The 18,278-nt window shown below is 42.2% G+C and overlaps 1 protein-coding gene across 1 annotated transcript; it reads right to left on the reverse strand.

Annotated features, from left to right (window-relative positions):
* Positions 1-1,495: 1,495 nt before the first annotated feature.
* Positions 1,496-13,470, reverse strand: LOC148191554 (uncharacterized). The gene is made up of 6 exons (XM_088100588.1): positions 10,971-13,470; positions 9,964-10,880; positions 8,294-9,715; positions 7,815-8,191; positions 6,463-7,010; positions 1,496-2,004 (listed from the first exon to the last, which is right to left on the reverse strand). Exons 1-6 carry the CDS (start codon positions 13,468-13,470, stop codon positions 1,496-1,498), a joined length of 6,273 nt encoding a protein of 2,090 aa, XP_087956714.1.
* Between the last annotated feature and the right edge of the window lie 4,808 nt (positions 13,471-18,278).

An 18,278-nucleotide genomic window follows, 5' to 3' on the forward strand; every position in this document is an offset into this window, starting at 1 on the left:
ATATCCCCTAAAATAAAATTATAAATAAACAAAATATATTTTTTAGTTTTTGGGCCCGACAAGGATTGACCTTGCTCCTACGTATTCTCATTCAGAATGAGAAATCAGGGTTACGTAGTTCTTTTGAAACTGCCTGAAAATTAGTTTGGAAATTGTTTGGAAATTTGATTGAAGATGATTTTGGATACATTTGGATTTTTGGGGAAGTGAACCTGACAAGGGCAAGCCTTGCTCCTACGTATCTCCACTCTTGATGGAGAATCAAGGATCACGTAGTTATGGCAAGGCGATATTGTTTGTTGTTTGAAATTGTTGATGTTTTTTAGTTTTTTTGAAAATTTCATATTTTTGATATTTTTATAAAATAACGGAAAAGGTATTTAGCACAAGGACGATGCGCGCGATCACACGTGTGCTCAACCTTTAAAATATTTTTGTAATTTTATTTAAGAAAGAAGAAAAGGTTTTAGCACAAGGACGACGCGAGCGGTCACACGTGTGCTTAACCTTTAAAACGTATTTTTTTTGTAATTTTATAAGAAAGAAGAAAAGGTTTTAGCACAAGGACGACGCGAGCGGTCACACGTGTGCTTAACCTTTAAAACGTATTTTTTTGTAGTTTTATAAGGAAGAAGAAAAGGTTTTCAGCACAAGGACGACGCGAGCGGTCACACGTGTGCTTAACCTTTAGAACGTATTTTTTTGTAATTTTTATAAGGAAGAAGAAAAGGTTTTTAGCACAAGGACGATGCGTACGATCACACATGTGCCTAAACCTTTAAAATATTTTATTATTATTTTTTAGAAAAGAAGAAGAAAAGGTTTTAGCACAAGGACGATGCGCACGATCACACATGTGCCTAAACCTTTAAAATATTTTTTTTGTAAATTTTGTATATATATAAATATTTTTATTTTCTATGTATTATTAAATATGTATTTTAAAATAAATAGATGTTTAGAATAAAATAAAATAAAAAAACAATAAAAATAATAACAACAATAACAATAATAAAAAAAACAAATAGAATAAGAAAAAGAAGGAAACAAAATAAAATAAATAAAGAAAAGCAAATAAATAAATAAGTAATGAAAATAAAACAAATAATAGGGGTGCCTAAATAAGAAACTGGGGTGTCTAAACTATTTTTTCCATGTAGATGGACTGGGCCAAAACCCAAGCAGACAGGAGGTGTGGAAGTGAGAAACGGAGACTGCGGGGGAAAATTATTCTCGGGCTTGGCCCAGCACTGGCCCGGGGTGTATGGGGGTGCGCGGGTGAAAAGCGGGAGGTGCATGAGTATTCGCTGGTCAGGCCCAGTTCTCTCTTTTTTTATTTTATTTTGTTTGCAGAGTGGGCTTAAGCCCGAACGAAAATGGGGTGTGAAACATGAAACCGGGGTGCAGATAAAGTTCCTTTTAGTTTTATTTTTTTTGGCCCAAAATATCTTCAGCACATTAGGGGTTCATTTCCCTTCTCTTCATTCTTCCATTTTCATTCTTCCATCTCCCACAAACACAACCAAATCTCTCTTCTTCCAGCCAAGAAACTCCGGTGAAGGGTCGTCATCTCCGCACACACACTGCTGCCTCGCCATACCGACCACCGCGTGTCGCTGCTTCTCTCTCGAGCCCGTCCGCTCTCTCCGCCATCGGCAACCCAGGGAGAGTTTCGTCTCCGCCGCGCGTCGATCCGGCCATCCAGGACGTCGCCTTCGCCCTCCCTCTCTTCGCTTCTGAGACGATGACCCAAGGAGGGGTTTGCTTCCTCTACACATGCGCCACCGCCTCCGCCAAGACCGGCCGCCGCCAGTGCGCCGGTGGCCGCCGCAGATCCTGCCGGTTGCCACGCCAAGCTTCTCCTCTCCTTCTCTTCTACCATAGACGCCGCCACCCAGTCACCCCCTCTCGGACCACGAACCAGGGTCGCACCAGCGATGCGACCCGCCGCCCTCGCCGGAGCTCCTTTCCTCACCGGCGCCACCACTCTCCTTCTTTCATTCTCTATGAAATTTATTGATTAGTTTGGATGTCTTGTCTTCTGAGATTAAGAACGATGGGTGTCTGTTTTGTCTGAAACAGTGGTGGCCTCTTTTCTTTTTTGGAATTAGTCTGATGAACGTTGTAACATAGAAACTTTGAGGGAGTGGACTAAATCTGATAGATTGTGTTACAGGCTGAGGATGACAAAATTTTTGGTGCTTGGCAGGATGGAGCCGTGATTTGGTCTGTTTATTCTGTTTGATACAGGTGGAGGATGATCTTAAAGTGGAAGCTAGCTGCGACCGACATGCGCAGGGTCCAGTGGAGAGAAAAACTATTCCTCTTTTCTATTCTCTCATGAGAGTTGATATGAAAACACCTATGCTGTCTCTGTTTGCTTTTTATTACATGTTTTTCTGGATGCTAATGGGTACTGAAGCTTTGATGTTGGGGGTATGTGCCTATTTGTTATTGTTAACAAAATAGATGAAATTTACAGGCACCGAAACTGCATTTTGGGTGCAGTTCGAATGAACAGGGGTCTTGTTATTGTTAACAATATGCATTGATTGAACGCAATTTCATTCATCTTTCAGCAGGCATAAAGCAGACATACATAGAGCATATAAACGAACATGACCAAAAGAGGTTGAATGTCTGAAGAATTACCTTCACAGCTTCAAGAGAAGATAAAACTTTCCTTTTTGTTTTAGTCTCCTTTTCTTTACTGGATTCAATCTCCTTTGCTTCCCCCGCCGAACTTCTCCTTCAGTAACCAAAATGATCTTGCAGGCACTGGAAAGTGAAGTGGAGTGGACTGCTAGGTTCCTCCAACACTCGTTGCTTCTCCTCCTTTTTTCCCCTCCTTTCCCCTTTTGACCGTGATGAAAAAAACCTTTTCAAAAGCCCACCCCCAACTTCTCTGTCCTGCATCCTGTGAGATATCTTCTGGCATGGGATTTCCCTTTTGTTTTTTTTCTTTCTTTGATGTTCACTGTATCGGCCATCAGTAGGCAGAAGTTTGCTTTCAAAAAACATTCTCCTTTGATGTATACTTGCAGTCGTAAGTAGGGAATTATGGGAAGAGGAGCCTCTGCCTTTTGTTACTGCCCTTGTAAATGTCCATTTTGAGCATTGTTTTTTTTTGTAAATAGTATACGCTACTTTTTGCTTTTTCTCTGAACCTTGCATACTGTTGTTTTACGCTGCAGGATGGAGTTGACCTTATTTTTTCTTTTCCTTTTTTTTTTTTTTTTTTCTCTTTCGTTTCAAAATAAAATTAGGTAACTAATATGTATATATGTAATAAAATAAATAAATAAATAAGAAGGTAAAATTAAAATATAAATTAAAAATAAAAATGAAAGAAAATAACATAAAATAAAATAATAAATAAATAAGAAGGTAAAAATAAAGTATAAATTAAAAATAAAAATGAAAGAAAATAACATAAAATAAAATAAACCTATTATAGTCAATCCGGACGAAATTGGGTGTTGACAGCTGCCCCTCTTTACTTAGATATTACTGGATAATATGAAAATTTGATATTTTCATATTATTGAAGTAAAAGCTAAGTAAAGAAAGAAACACTAATTTCGTTTGGATTTCAAAATGAACAAGAAACAACAGGGAATTCTGAGGGTGCCACCACCCTATGGATGGGTGAATAAGGTGTAACAACCTCGTGGAGGGTATAACAACCCTGCGGATAAGTGAATGAGGTGTAACAACCTCGTGGATGAATGAATGAGGCGTAACAACCTCGTGGAGGGTGTAACAACCCTATGGATGAAAGATTGAGGTGTAACAACCTCGTGGAGGGTGTAACAACCCTATGGATAAGGAATGAGGTGTAACAACCTCGTGGAGGGTGTAACAACCCTATGGATGAAATGAGTGAGGTGTAATAACCTCGTGAAGGGTGTAACAACCCTATGGATAATGAAATGAGGTGTAACAACCTCGTGGAGGGTGTAACAACCCTATGGATAAGGAATGAGGTGTAACAACCTCGTGGAGGGTGTAACAACCCTATGGATGAAATGAGTGAGGTGTAATAACCTCGCGAAGGGTGTAACAACCCTATGGATGAAGAATGAGGTGTAACAACCTCGTGGAGGGTGTAACAACCCTATGGATGAAGAATGAGGTGTAACAACCTCGTGGAGGGTGTAACAACCCTATGGATGAAGAATGAGGTGTAATAACCTCGTGGAGGGTGTAACAACCCTATGGATAATGAAATGAGGTGTAACAACCTCGTGGAGGGTGTAACAACCCTATGGACGAAGAATGAGGTGTAATCAAAGGTTCGACGATTGTCCTACAGAGGAGCGCCGTCGTAGAAGGAAAACCTGTATTCAAATTTTGGAAACATCAGTAGATATTGAGCCGATCATTGAAGAGACTTAGAAGCAAAGGTTGTGTTAAACTTTTCACTACTTCTCTTTCCCCTTAAGGATTTTTCAAACGTTTTTCCTTGCTTCTCATGAAATGTATGATGTAATGCCACGAGGGTGCATGAGTGCATAAACACATGAGACCTTTATTTTCGTTCTTTTCTCTTGCTCTCCTTTTTCTTTCTTTCTTTTTGTTTTTTTTTCATTATTTGTTATCATTTTATTTTATTTTTTTTGAAAATTTCATGTTTGGAACCCGTTGTCAATATTGTCATCAAACTCGATGTACATTCAAAATGCATTCATTGAAAATAATGTCGAGAAATGGTGAGCCCTTTGATGAAAAGGAAAATAGTGTAACTATTGGTTCAAATTCCCTTTATCGCTTTTTGCCATCCAAACTAGCTTGAACCCGAGAAAGTGCGAGAAATGGTTATGAAAAGTGGATGGCTGAATGACGGTTTGTGAATGATGGTTTTGTGGATGATGGTTTTGTGGATGTCGTTAATATTTCAACAATCAAGGCTTACAAGCCTGCCCCAACTTTGCTGTGCACAATAAGTGTGATTTGGAGAGGTGGACAGGTCTAGGTAGGGAGGAATGCCCTAGTTTGACGATTCTTTCTTGACGGGAAGACTTCACATTATATTTTTTTCATTTTTCCTTTATGCTGCTTTTCTCTTCTTCTAGCGATCGTGTCATTCGCCACATCATTTCGTTCAAGAGTTAAGTTCATGAGAAAGATCAGGACAAACATTCTTCAGTCGGCGTGGACTTTAATTGGCTTGTACCGTGGTTAAAGGTCAAAGGGTTTTGAAAGAAACGGATAATGAAGGCCCAAATAAGTGTTTGACGGTCGAATTGTCTTAACAAGAATCATCTGCAAGGTGTCGAGTCAACTGTCTCTAGGAGTTTGGAACTTCGGACGTCCTTTTATTTTTCATCATTTTTGTTTTGTTTTTTGTTTTTGTTGTTTGTTTTTTTTCTTCTTCTTTTTTCTTTGGCTTTCTTTTTTTTTTTTCTTCATTCGTCTCGTTGCCTCTACTGTGACCCTTTTTAAAACTTTTCTTTTTTCATTTCTCTTTTCCACAAATCTTCTCCTTGACTTGGATGCCCCTGACGTTCCTTTGGATTGACATCGATATGCTAATGATTCTTGTTGAGGGTGATGAAGAAAAACAGTTATAACTTACGGCTCAAAGGGGGTGCAACTGGATAAATTTCTTTTATCACTTGAGTGAAGAAAAATGGCCACACGTCATTCTGAAGTTTGCTCGCCCTACTTCCCCCAACCTTAAACCTGAAGTGAAACTCTGCAGCGATTGACAAATCAATTTAATTTTCTTTTCCTTTTTTTTTTCTCTTTCTCTTTTTTTTCTTATTTTTCTCCCCGATCGACGGATCATTGGGTACGCGTATCCTGATGAAAGCTGCCCCAGTATTATATTCATGACAATCCTCTATTTTAAAGGGGAACGAGAAAGCTAGGGGTTCAAGTAGTATGAATGCAGATGCTTCAGTAGGAAAAGAACACTAGTTACTATGAATCAAGAAAAGACTCAACACTAGCATTTTTCAAAACTTTGTTTGCTTTTGCTTTTTGAAAGTACTATGCCCTCGGCAGACTTTATTGACAACGAATTCAACATGTGTCTTTTTTTTTATTTATATATTTTTTTTTTTTTTTTTTTTACGACATCCCTCAGGAACGAGTTCGTGCTCGATGGATATACCTGTGATGCTTTAATTATTATCACTTTCTTTTTCCTTACTTTACTTTAAAACCCAGTGCGACATGAATCGTGTCGAAAGAAAAATCGGAAAAGTTGAATAATGGATAAAACCGTATGGTATTTATTGAATGAAGTAACACAGAATACAACATAATTCAAAAACAGTGTTAATATCCCTTAGTGGCATCCCCTATCGCGGAATCATCATGCGTAAAACTTTTTTACCGCATCAGAATTAACCGGTAAAGGTAACTCCTCTCCATCCATCCTGGTGAGGATTAGTGCCCCTCCAGAGAATGCCTTTTTTACTACAAATGGTCCTTCATAGTTTGGGGTCCACTTGCCTCTGTGATCCTTTTGTATAGGCAAAATCTTCTTTATCACCAGTTCGCCTTCGTGGAACTCCCTTGGGCGCACCTTTTTGTCGAAAGCCTTTTTCATTCTTCTTTGGTACAATTGTCCGTGGCACACCGCTGTTAGTCTCTTTTCTTCAATGAGATTGAGCTGGTCAAACCGAGTTTGAACCCACTCAGCTTCCTCCAATTGGGTTTCCATTAAAACTCGTAGAGATGGGATTTCCACCTCCAATGGAAGTACCGCTTCTGTGCCATACACGAGCGAGAAAGGTGTTGCCCCAGTTGACGTTCGTACTGATGTACGATATCCATGCAAAGCAAAAGGAAGCATTTCGTGCCAATCTTTATAGGTGACTACCATCTTTTGCACAATTTTCTTGATATTCTTATTAGCAGCCTCTACTGCCCCATTCATCTTAGGACGGTAAGGGGAAGAATTGAGATGATGAATTTTGAACTCCTCACATAATTCCGCCATCATCTGGTTGTTTAGGTTGGTGGCATTATCAGTGATAATCTGGTTAGGTAACCCGTATCTGCAGATCAACTCCTTTTTTATGAATTTGGTCACCACTTTTCTAGTCACGTTGGCATAAGAAGCAGCCTCAACCCACTTGGTGAAGTAATCGATCGCGACTAGTATGAAACGGTGCCCATTTGACGCTTTTGGTTCTATAGCTCCGATAACATCTATTCCCCACATTGAAAATGGCCACGGTGCAGACAACACGTTCAAGGTCGTGGGCGGCACATTGATATTGTCTGCATACATTTGACATTTCTCGCACTTCCTCACGTGTGTACAACAATCATTTTCCATGGTCAACCAGAAGTAACCAGCTCTCAAGATCTTCCTGGCCATTGAATGCCCATTCATGTGTGTGCCAAATGTACCTTCGTGCACTTCTTTCAATATCAATTCGGCTTCCTTTGCATCCACACATCTGAGGAGAACCATGTCATGATTTCTCTTGTATAAAATATCCCCATTTAAAATAAAGCTGCCAGCCAACCTCCTTAACGATCTTTTATCGTTTTCAGATGCCTTCTCAGGATATTCTCGGGTCTTAAGATAGTGCTTGATATCAAAATACCAAGGTTTACCATCCACCTCCTCCTCGATGAAATGGCAATATGCTGGCTCTGCATGGCACTTCATTTCAATCATTGGTAATTCTGCATCTTGGTCAACTTCAAACATCGAAGACAAAGTAGCCAAAGCGTCTGCTAATTGATTATCTTCCCGCGGTATGTGGTTAAATGTGATGACGTCGAAATACTCCATTAATCCCCTGATGTAAGCTTGGTAAGGAATTAATTTCGAATCCCTAGTTTCCCACTCTCCCTTTAACTGGTGGATGACTAAGGCTGAATCTCCATATACATCCAGAATTTTCACTTTGGACTCTATTGCCGCCCGAATACCCATAGCGCAGGCCTCATATTCTGCAATGTTATTTGTGCAATTAAAGCATAATCTTGCCGTCATAGGTAGGTACTGATGCTCTGGAGAGATGAGAACTGCCCCTATGCCATGCCCCATCACATTCGAGGCTCCGTCGAATAATAATGTCCACGTTTCTTCGTCCCGGTTTTTTCTACCTTCTTCGAATAGAGCCATGATATCTTCATCGGGAAATTCGGACTGCATTGGCTGATAATCGCTGATGGGTTGATGAGCCAGGTATTCTGCTAACGCACTCCCCTTGACGGATTTCTGAGTAACATACACGATGTCATATTCTGACAATAGCATTTGCCACCGAGCTATCCTTCCAGTAAGAGCAGGCTTTTCAAAAATGAACTTGATAGGGTCCACCTTGGATATCAACCAGGTTGAGTGACTCAACATGTATTGCCTTAAGCGATGAGCAGCCCACGCCAATGCACAACAAGTTCGTTCTAACGACGAATACCTTTGTTCGCAGTCTGTGAATTTCTTGCTCAGGTAGTATATGGCGTGCTCTTTCTTCCCAGCTTCATCGTGTTGACCCAACACACAACCCATCGACTTATCCAACACAGTCAAATACAAAATAAGTGGTCTTCCTGGCTCAGGTGGACGTAATACGGGAGGGTCTTGTAGGTATCGTTTGATTTTTTCAAAAGCGGCTTGACAGTCCTCGTTCCAAACCACAGCTTGATCCTTTCGTAACAACTTGAACATTGGTTCACACGTAGCGGTTAATTGGGAGATGAATCTAGCAATGTAGTTCAGTCTACCCAAAAAACCTCGAACCTCCTTTTCTGTTCTAGGCGCAGGCATTTCTATTATCGCTCGCGCCTTATCAGGATCCACTTCTATCCCCTTTTGGCTAACCACAAAACCCAACAATTTCCCAGATTTCACTCCAAACGTGCATTTGGCGGGGTTTAACCTGAGTTTATACTTTCTCAATCTCTCAAATAATTTCTTCAAGTTGAGAATGTGCTCTTCTTCCGATTCAGACTTTGCAATCATGTCATCCACGTAAACTTCGATTTCCTTGTGCATCATGTCATGAAAAAGTGCCACCATCGCCCTTTGATATGTTGCCCCGGCATTCTTGAGCCCAAAGGACATCACCTTATAACAAAAAGTTCCCCACAACGTGATAAAGGTTGTCTTTTCCATATCTTCTGGCGCCATTTTGATCTGATTATATCCTGAGAAACCATCCATGAAAGAAAATAGCGAAAACTTGGCTGTGTTATCGACTAGAGTGTCGATGTGCGGTAGTGGGAAATTGTCTTTTGGACTTGCACGATTCAAATCACGGTAGTCAACGCACATTCGAACTTTACCATCTTTCTTGGGTACTGGTACGATATTCGCCACCCATTGCGGGTATTTCGCCACAGCCAAAAATCCTGCATCAAATTGTTTCTGCACCTCTTCCTTGATTTTCAAAGACATCTCAGGCTTCATTCTCCTTAGTTTCTGTTTGACCGGGAGGCATTCCGGCTTAAGAGGGAGTTTATGCTGCACGATATCGGTATCCAAACCGGGCATATCATTGTACGACCAAGCAAACACGTCCTTAAATTCCTTCAATAGGACACGCAACCTTTCTCTTATTTCCTCTTTCATGGTTGTGCCGATCTTGACTTCTTTTATCTCGTCTTTCTCACCCAAGTTGAGTATTTCGACATCTTCCTGATAGGGTTTTATTTCTTTAGACTCTTGTTCCACTAACCTCATTAGTTCTGGAGAGGGTTCCGAACCATCTTCATAATCATCTTCCGTATCATCGACAGGGTGCTCCAGATTAGGGATATCGACATTGTTATTTTCAAAATATTCATTGTCATATCTGCATTATTTAAGTTTTTGAAAAAAGAATAAATAAACAAAAAAACGATGGAGGAGGCTAAATGAGGATAAACACGATTCAAATATCACACTGAAAGCAAAATAAAAGCGTCAACCCGTAAGTCAGGAATCCTAAAGCCCCGGGTAAAGCGATAGGATCAATTAATATATTACATTTCGTTCGAATTAAACATCACAGGTAAATCCACAGTCTTCCAATTGCTGAGCCGCGCATCTGGTGAGCAAGCCCACACGAAGTTCGAGCTTTCAGATCCATCTTCCTCTTCCAAGACCGCTATAAGGCTAGTGTTCACCCATCCAGCGCTGCGAAAACTCTCCTTGATATCACAAATGTGAATCTTCCTCGTCCTTGGTTCCCGTCGTTCTATCCGAGCCAGACTACGCTCCCTCCTTTCCTCGATCAGCCTCTTCTTATCCCCCTTGCTGGGCTTGTACCCTAGGCCATACCTGCTTTTGTTCTCGACCACCTCCAATGGGGATGTCCGCCCCTGTCCGTGCTTGCCTAAACCGCTCCCGTACTTATAGCCTTCTTTCAGCATGACCTTGGCCGCCATGATAGAGGCACATGACAGATATGGGTTTACTGGAAATGGTTCCACATAGGTGTTTCCCACGATCTCCAATGATTGGAAAGCTGTCTCGAGAGCTTCCTCGGCTGCTTCTATATAACGGGCAGAGGATGGCCCACTCACAAGGAGATCCTCCTCTCCAGAAACTATCACTAGCTTATCTCCCATGACATATTTCAGTTTCTGGTGCAGTGTGGAAGGTACAACTCCTGCAGAATGGATCCACGGGCGACCCAATAAACAACTATAGGCTGGGAGGATATCCATGACCTGGAAGGTTATTTGAAACACACATGGGCCAATCTGGACCGGCAACTCTATTTCGCCCATGACTTCCCTCTTGCTACCGTCAAACGCCCTCACAATCATTGAGCTTGGCCTCATATGCATTCCGTCACAGGGTAGCTTCTCCAATGTTGACTTTGGCATGACGTTCAAAGAGGAGCCATTGTCCACCAAGACACGCGCTATGACGTGATCCAGGCATTTCACAGAGACATGAAGAGCCTTGTTATGCCCCCTGCCTTCAATAGGTATCTCCTCATCGGTAAAGGTGAGGTAATTATTAGCAACGATATTGCCAACAATGCCCTCAAACTTGTTCAGAGAAATACCTTGCTCCACATGGGCCTCACTAAGTATCTTCATTAACAACTTCCTGTGAGATGCAGAATGCATGAGCAGTTCTAACAAGGAGATCCGGGCAGGCATGCGGTTTAGCTGTTCCACCACCTTGTACTCGCTCTGTTGTATGAACTTTAAAAACTCGCAAGCCTCTTCTTCGGATATCTCTCTCTTCTCTCCTTCGTCAGGGGTCTCTTTTTCTTGTACACCCTTCCCTTTCAAGAACTCCTTAGCTTTTGCGGTCATTGTTGCTTCCTTATTGTTGGCTCCCTCTCTTGTCAGCTCTGGTGGTGTAAAGATTCGACCACTTCTCGTCATTCCCCCGATGCCGGATATGTTCTCAATGGCCGGGTCAGCACCCTTTCCTTCTCCTAACGCAAATGCCCCATATCTCCAAGGGACAGCTTTCTCATTTTTGTAAGGAAAGGGGGATGGGACACAGATAACCACAGACGGTTTTTCTTCAGTCATCGGTGCAGGAGTGGTTCTACTGAAACGTATCACCAGCGGTTCCGGTAGAGTTACATCAGATTCCCCACCAGTTTGTGCAAACACTTCTTCCTCTTTATCCTCGCGGCATACTTGCATCAAACTTCTGTCAAGCAGGTCTTGCAGAATATCTTCTAATTCAATACACTCTTCAATAGAGTGCTCAGCATCTGGATGAAGTGCACATGATGTACCCATATCATAATCACCTTTCACTAGGCCCACTTTTAACAACGCCTCGAAAATAAACCTCCTAGAACTCCGGATTTCACTCGCATCCCTTATCAACTCCTGTTTTCCGGCCTCGATGGCGTTCGTCGAGGTACTCCCATGCCCGGACAATGGGTTATCCTCGATGCTAGGCTTATCTTCTTGAAACTTTAGCCAACCAGAGTCGATTAGAGCCTGTATCTTATACTTGAAAGCCACACACCGCTCGGTTGAGTGACCAATACCTCCTCCATGGTAACTACACTTGGCATCTGCATCATAACCCCTTGGGTATGGAGGTTGTACAGGCTTCATCGGGCAAATGGCAACCAAACCCTTTTTTACAAGTTGAGGCAACAACTCCGTGTAAGTCATAGGGATGGGGGTGAAATTAACAAATTGATTCTTTCTCGGGTTGGTGTTTTGACCCGCATTGATATTTGGACCCGCGTTTGCCCCGGCCCTCCACGCTTCAGTTGGGACTCGCGGTGGTTGATAATACCCTTGTTGTTGTTGTGGCCTAGTTTGATGATCGAACGAGGCGTTAGCTGCATAGGGGGGTTGGCCTAAGTATGGTCGATAACCATGAGTGGGAGCCTGACCTCTCCACGCAGGCATTATCGAGGCTGCATGCACCTCCCCTTCCTTCTTCTTTCCCGGATTGAAACCGGGTTTTTTGTAGTTTGTAGCTGCGGGCGGGCCATACACAATTTTCCCGTTTTTCAGCCCAATTTCTATCCTTTCGCCAATTATGATGACATCCGCGAAATTGACGGACACGTTCCCCACCATATGTTCATAAAACGGCGGCTGAAGAGTATTTACAAACATTGCCACCATCTCTCTGTCAAACAAAGGTGGCTCAACTTGCGCGGCCAATTCTCTCCACCGTTGGGCATATTCCTTGAAAGTTTCATTGTCTCTCTTCCCCATATTTTGCAACTGCAGACGGTCCGGTGCAACATGCGTGTTGTATACGTATTGTTTCACAAAAGCGTCAGCTAGATCCGCCCAACAACGAATTCTAGAGGGCTCTAAATGGGTATACCAGTTTAGCGCCACCCCAGCCAAACTGTCTTGGAAAACGTGGATGAGTAGCGGGTCATCATAGGCGTACGCAGCCATCTTTCTACAATACATGGTCAGATGGCTTTTAGGGCATGTACTACCCTTGTACTTCTCAAACTCCGGCGCCTTGAACTTATGCGGTATTTTCACACCAGGGGCCAAGCTTAGTCTTGCAACATCTCCAAAGCCGTAGCTTTCCACCCCTTCAATGGCCCTCAATCTTTCCTCAAGAATCTCCAGCCTGCCTTTAGCTCCTTCAAGGTCACTGATTCTCCCATGCACTGCGGTTTGCGATGCGGCCCTAGCTGAAGATTCATGATTAGCGACCACGTACGGCATTGCAGTTACTCGTGTCCCTTCAACTGTGTTTGTTTCGTTCCCTTGTGCACTCACCATGGGAGCTGACACGGAGACGGGTCCCTGAGTGCCGATTGGCGGTACATTGACAGTTGTGGGAAAGGAGAAAGATGCATGCTCTGTTTCTAAGTATTCTCCTACGGGAGGAGTGTAACCTGGGGGTAACCCATATGGCGGGAAAGGTATCGATTGGCTGGCGGTGTTCAACAACGGGGGATAAAAATGGGCATTTCCTCCGATCTGTGCGGACGAAGACTCTGCAGTAGTCTTCAAGGATTCAAGGGCAGCCAAGATCTGGCCAACCTGGTCTTTCAACTGGCTAACTTCGGCTTTAATGGATTCTTGCGACTCCTCCCAGCTTTCCATTATCCTTGAATTGGCTCGAGTCCTGTAGGGATGTCGCGGAAAATTGGCCGTTGTTTTCCTCACTTGTACTGTTTTATTATTTGATTAACTTTAAATTAGATGAGAACGAAATAAAGAAAACATGATGCATGTTGGTAACAGGTGGAAATCACAAGACCACGATGACATTACTGATGGAAATCAATACAAGTTGATACCAGACAAACCTTCCATATCTTTCATTAAAATACTCAGTTCAATACATCGCATAAAGAAAACGAGACACAAGGATCTCAAAATACATCACGCTCGGGCTCGAGCGATAAAGGATTTCATCTCGCCTACCAACCATTTACAATGATTAACAAAAAGTTTTATCTCTTCCGGCGGGCTATAAAAATGAATGCTCGCTTCGGCGTCCAACACCATCTTGGGGATGTCTTCAATTGCTTCGTTTGCCAAGGCCGCCAATTGGGAGAAACTTTCCTTCCAATGTCTCACAACCACTTCTTGCTCGGCGATGTGATCCTCCATTCGCTTTACCAAAGCCTGATGCCTTTCTTCGAACTCCGTCGACCTCCATCTTTCCTCTTGCTCCTCAATGTACTCCTCCATTTGTTTTATCATGGTTCGATGCTCTTCTTCTGCTTCTGCTAGCTTCCAACGCTCCTGGCTCATATCTGACTCAAAAGACACGGCCATTTCTTTCATCTCGTGCCCCGCTTTTTCTACCTGAACCTGCGCTTCTCTCAGTCTTTTCAGGGCCTCTCGCTTATCTCTTTTGGCTTCTTCGTAGAGGTGCTTCCACTGTTTTCCCTCTTCTAACGCCGCATTCTTCTCCTTCACTCTCATGGCGAGCTCCTTGCTTGCAGCTGCAAGATCTTGTTTCAGTCGGAATGTATAATCTCTTTCGGCTTTCTGACTTCTGACAATTTCTTCATAGGCCTGTGCTTTTTCTTCTTTATCATTCCTCATATCAACGAAATCGTTGCGCGCAGCTTGTAATTCCTTTCTCAACCTAGCATTCTTCTCCCTCAGTTTTTCCATCTCTATTTTCAACCCCTTCACCTCTTCGCTCTCTAGGTCTTGGGAGGACCCTTCATCAACTGGCTGATCGCTGATTGGCTTGAAAGGCAGTTTGACTTCCTTTACCCTTTCCAGGATCCAGGTATGATAACTAACTTTGTCGTCCACCACTCCCAACCTTAAATCCTTTTCAGCTCGCATAACGTTTTCCCAAGCACTTCTAACTTTCCTCAACGTTTCGGTGAGGTGCCCATCCTCATAATAGACGAACAATGTCGTAAGGTAGTCCGGTGAAGGTGCCCCTTTCATGGGATTTCCGAATTGCCTTTGAACCAAGACAGGGTTATAATTGATGCAATATCGGGTACCTATGAGGGGTACATTGGGAAAGTTGCCACAATGATGGATGGAGGGCTTAATCCCAAGCCAAGGAAGACGCCATTTTACTTTTCCACCATTCAAGCCAGCAAAGAATTGGGCCCACTCGTTTCCTCCTTTGTCCTTGGGCCCTTGGTGTGAAGGATCTCCCGATAAACACCTGACACTAACCGCCCCCTTACATACGCGCGCATTCATCCACTCATACAGTGCCGGCAAACAACAAAGAATTTTCTTCCCCTTTCTTTCATGGCAAAAACTCAAGGTCCCATAAACATCTGCGAGGACTGCTGTCACAGGGTTTTCTGATCTCGTCTTTCTTGCCACGAAGACATCTATCGCGGCATAATCCACAAAGTCCTCTACTTTGGGAAACAACATGACGCCATACACGGTAAGGGCTAACACGTCCATAAAAGTCTCCCACTCTTCCCCATCAGCTAGATGGTGCAAGTACTGTTCCAAATATCCTTGCGTCAGTCCGCGCACTTGATTCCTAGTTACCAACCTGTCTTCAAGTTCCTCGGGATGTACCTTCATTATGGCGGCGATGGTAGGGATGGAGGCGTGATGCTCCAAGTGTTGATACGGAGTGGTACCCTCTAGCGGCAATCCCAGGATGTGCTCAAACTCCTCTATAGTTGGCGCCAGCTGAAAATCTTGAAAGGTGAAGCATCTTAGCGGAGAGTCGTAATACTGTGCCAGGGCTGTGATAGCAGGCAACTGTACCTCTACCTCCATTAAATCCAACAGATTCCCATACTTCTTCTTGAAGTTTTCTCTCTTTATGGTCTTTAACCTTTTGCCTAAGTCTATCAACCCTGTCAAGTTCCCACTATGAGTCCTCAGGCGAGATTTTTTTCTTAACATGGCAGAGTCGGTCTGTTGTGTAGCACCAGATCTTGCATCAACTTCCATCTTGTACGAGATCAAGCGAATGCCTGTGATTTCCCCCTAAAACCAGCATGTTACCAAATGACGAATGAACATGATGCATGAAAATATAGTGAAGTAAAACAACATGGTTAACAAAAATGTATGCATGGTATGAGAATGCAAAGTCATTATTTTCAAAAAAAAACAAACAGAGTGAGGGTTACAGGAATGCACATTTCTCCCTTTGTGCCCTAATAAAGGTTCAGCGCTTCAGATTGAAAGTCAAGTACATGCAACCTCACAAGGATGGCTCTCTGAACCTAAAGGTCGATGGTCGCTAGAGCTATGGCCCTTTTCATTGCTTCTCCACAACAGTCAGAGTAATCAACTAGATGTGGAGACACAAATGAAGAGAACAGACTCTAGCTTGAGTTCTCACGATAGCCAGACAGGAAGTACATCCCAGAATGACACCGCTACACAACTCCTCTAATTCTAAGTTACGCTCAGACCCGGGTATAGGGCCCCACTCATGATATGCACAAAGTGTGTGTGTGAAGGGAGAATGCAATGCATACCCAAACCCTCACCTGCAAAACAACCAGAAAAATTCCCAGGCAGATATAAACATATTGTCTACCCTAGGGTTCAATATTCCACCGTTATTGCAGTTATTCCAAACATCAAGCATAGATAGAGAAAAGGGAACGAAAAACACAAAGCAAAACCACACCAAATTCGCGCATCTAATTAAATGGCTCGACTCTCTAAAAGTCCCCAGTGGAGTCGCCATCTGTCGCAACCGGAATCGCGACGGGACGACGATCCAAAGAAACGGGTTTTGAAAAGAGATTTGGAGTCGCCACCATAGTTTATTCTGGAAAACTACGGAAAAACCATAAAATGATAAGACACGGTCCGTGAAAACCAGATTCTAGGTTCGGGAGTCGGTTACGTGTAGGGAAGGTATTAACACCCTACAACGCCTGCCTTAAGGCAGTACCTTTAACTAAACGCACGAATATGATGTGGTTTTCAAAATGTTTAACTATCCCCTAAAATAAAATTATAAATAAACAAAATATATTTTTTAGTTTTTTGGGCCCGACAAGGATTGACCTTGCTCCTACGTATTCTCATTCAGAATGAGAAATCAGGGTTACGTAGTTCTTTTGGAGATTGGAAAGCTTGTTTGAGAAATTGTTTAGAAAATTTGTTTGGAAAATGATTACGGATAAATTTGGATTTTTGGGAAAATGAACCTGACAAGGTCTAGCCTTGCTCCTACGTATCTCCACTTTTGATGGAGAATCAAGGATCACGTAGTTCTGGCTAAGGCGATATTGTTCTGTTGCTTTGAAATTGTTGATGTTTTTAGTTTTTTTGAAAATTTTCTATATTTTTTGATATTTTTATAAATAACGGAAAAGGTATTTAGCACAAGGACGATGCGTGCGATCACACGTGTGCTCAACCTTTAAAATATTTTTGTAATTTTATTTAAGAAAGAAGAAAAGGTTTTAGCACAAGGACGACGCGAGCGGTCACACGTGTGCTTAACCTTTAAACGTATTTTTTGTAATTTTATAAGAAGAAGAAAAGGTTTTAGCACAAGGACGACGCGAGCGGTCACACGTGTGCTTAACCTTTAAAACGTATTTTTTTGTAATTTTATAAGGAAGAAGAAAAGGTTTTAGCACAAGGACGACGCGAGCGGTCACACGTGTGCTTAACCTTTAAAACGTATTTTTTTTGTAATTTTATAAGAAAGAAGAAAAGGTTTTAGCACAAGGACGACGCGAGCGGTCACACGTGTGCTTAACCTTTAAAACGTATTTTTTGTAATTTTATAAGAAAGAAGAAAAGGTTTTAGCACAAGGACGACGCGAGCGGTCACACGTGTGCTTAACCTTTAAAACGTATTTTTTTTGTAATTTTATAAGGAAAGAAGAAAAGGTTTTAGCACAAGGACGACGCGAGCGGTCACACGTGTGCTTAACCTTTAAAACGTATTTTTTGTAAATTTTGTATATATATATATATATTTTATTTTTCTATGTATTATTAAATATGTATTTTAAAATAAATAGATAGTTTAGAATAAAAATAAAATAAATAAAAAAACAATAAAAATAATAACAACAATAACAATAATAAATAAAAAAAAACAAATAGAATAAGAAATAAGGAAAGGAAACAAAATAAATAAATAAATAAAGAAAAGCAAATAAATAAATAAGTAATGAAAAATAAAACAAATAAGTAGGGGGTGCCTAAATAAGAAACTGGGGTGTCTAAACTATTTTTCCATGTAGATGGACTGGGCCAAAACCCAAGCAGACAGGAGGTGTGGAAGTGAGAAACGGAGACTGCGGGGGAAAAATTATTCTCGGGCTTGGCCCAGCACTGGCCCGGGGTGTATGGGGGTGCGCGGGTGAAAAGCGGGAGGTGCATGAGTATTCGCTGGTCAGGCCCAGTTCTCTCTTCTTTTATTTTATTTTGTTTGCAGAGTGGGCTTAAGCCCGAACGAAAATGGGGTGTGAAACATG

This window comes from Vigna umbellata, chromosome 10 (assembly GCF_029865625.1).
Source record: "Vigna umbellata cultivar VRB3 chromosome 10, Vumbellata_1.0, whole genome shotgun sequence".
NCBI lineage: Eukaryota > Viridiplantae > Streptophyta > Magnoliopsida > Fabales > Fabaceae > Vigna > Vigna umbellata.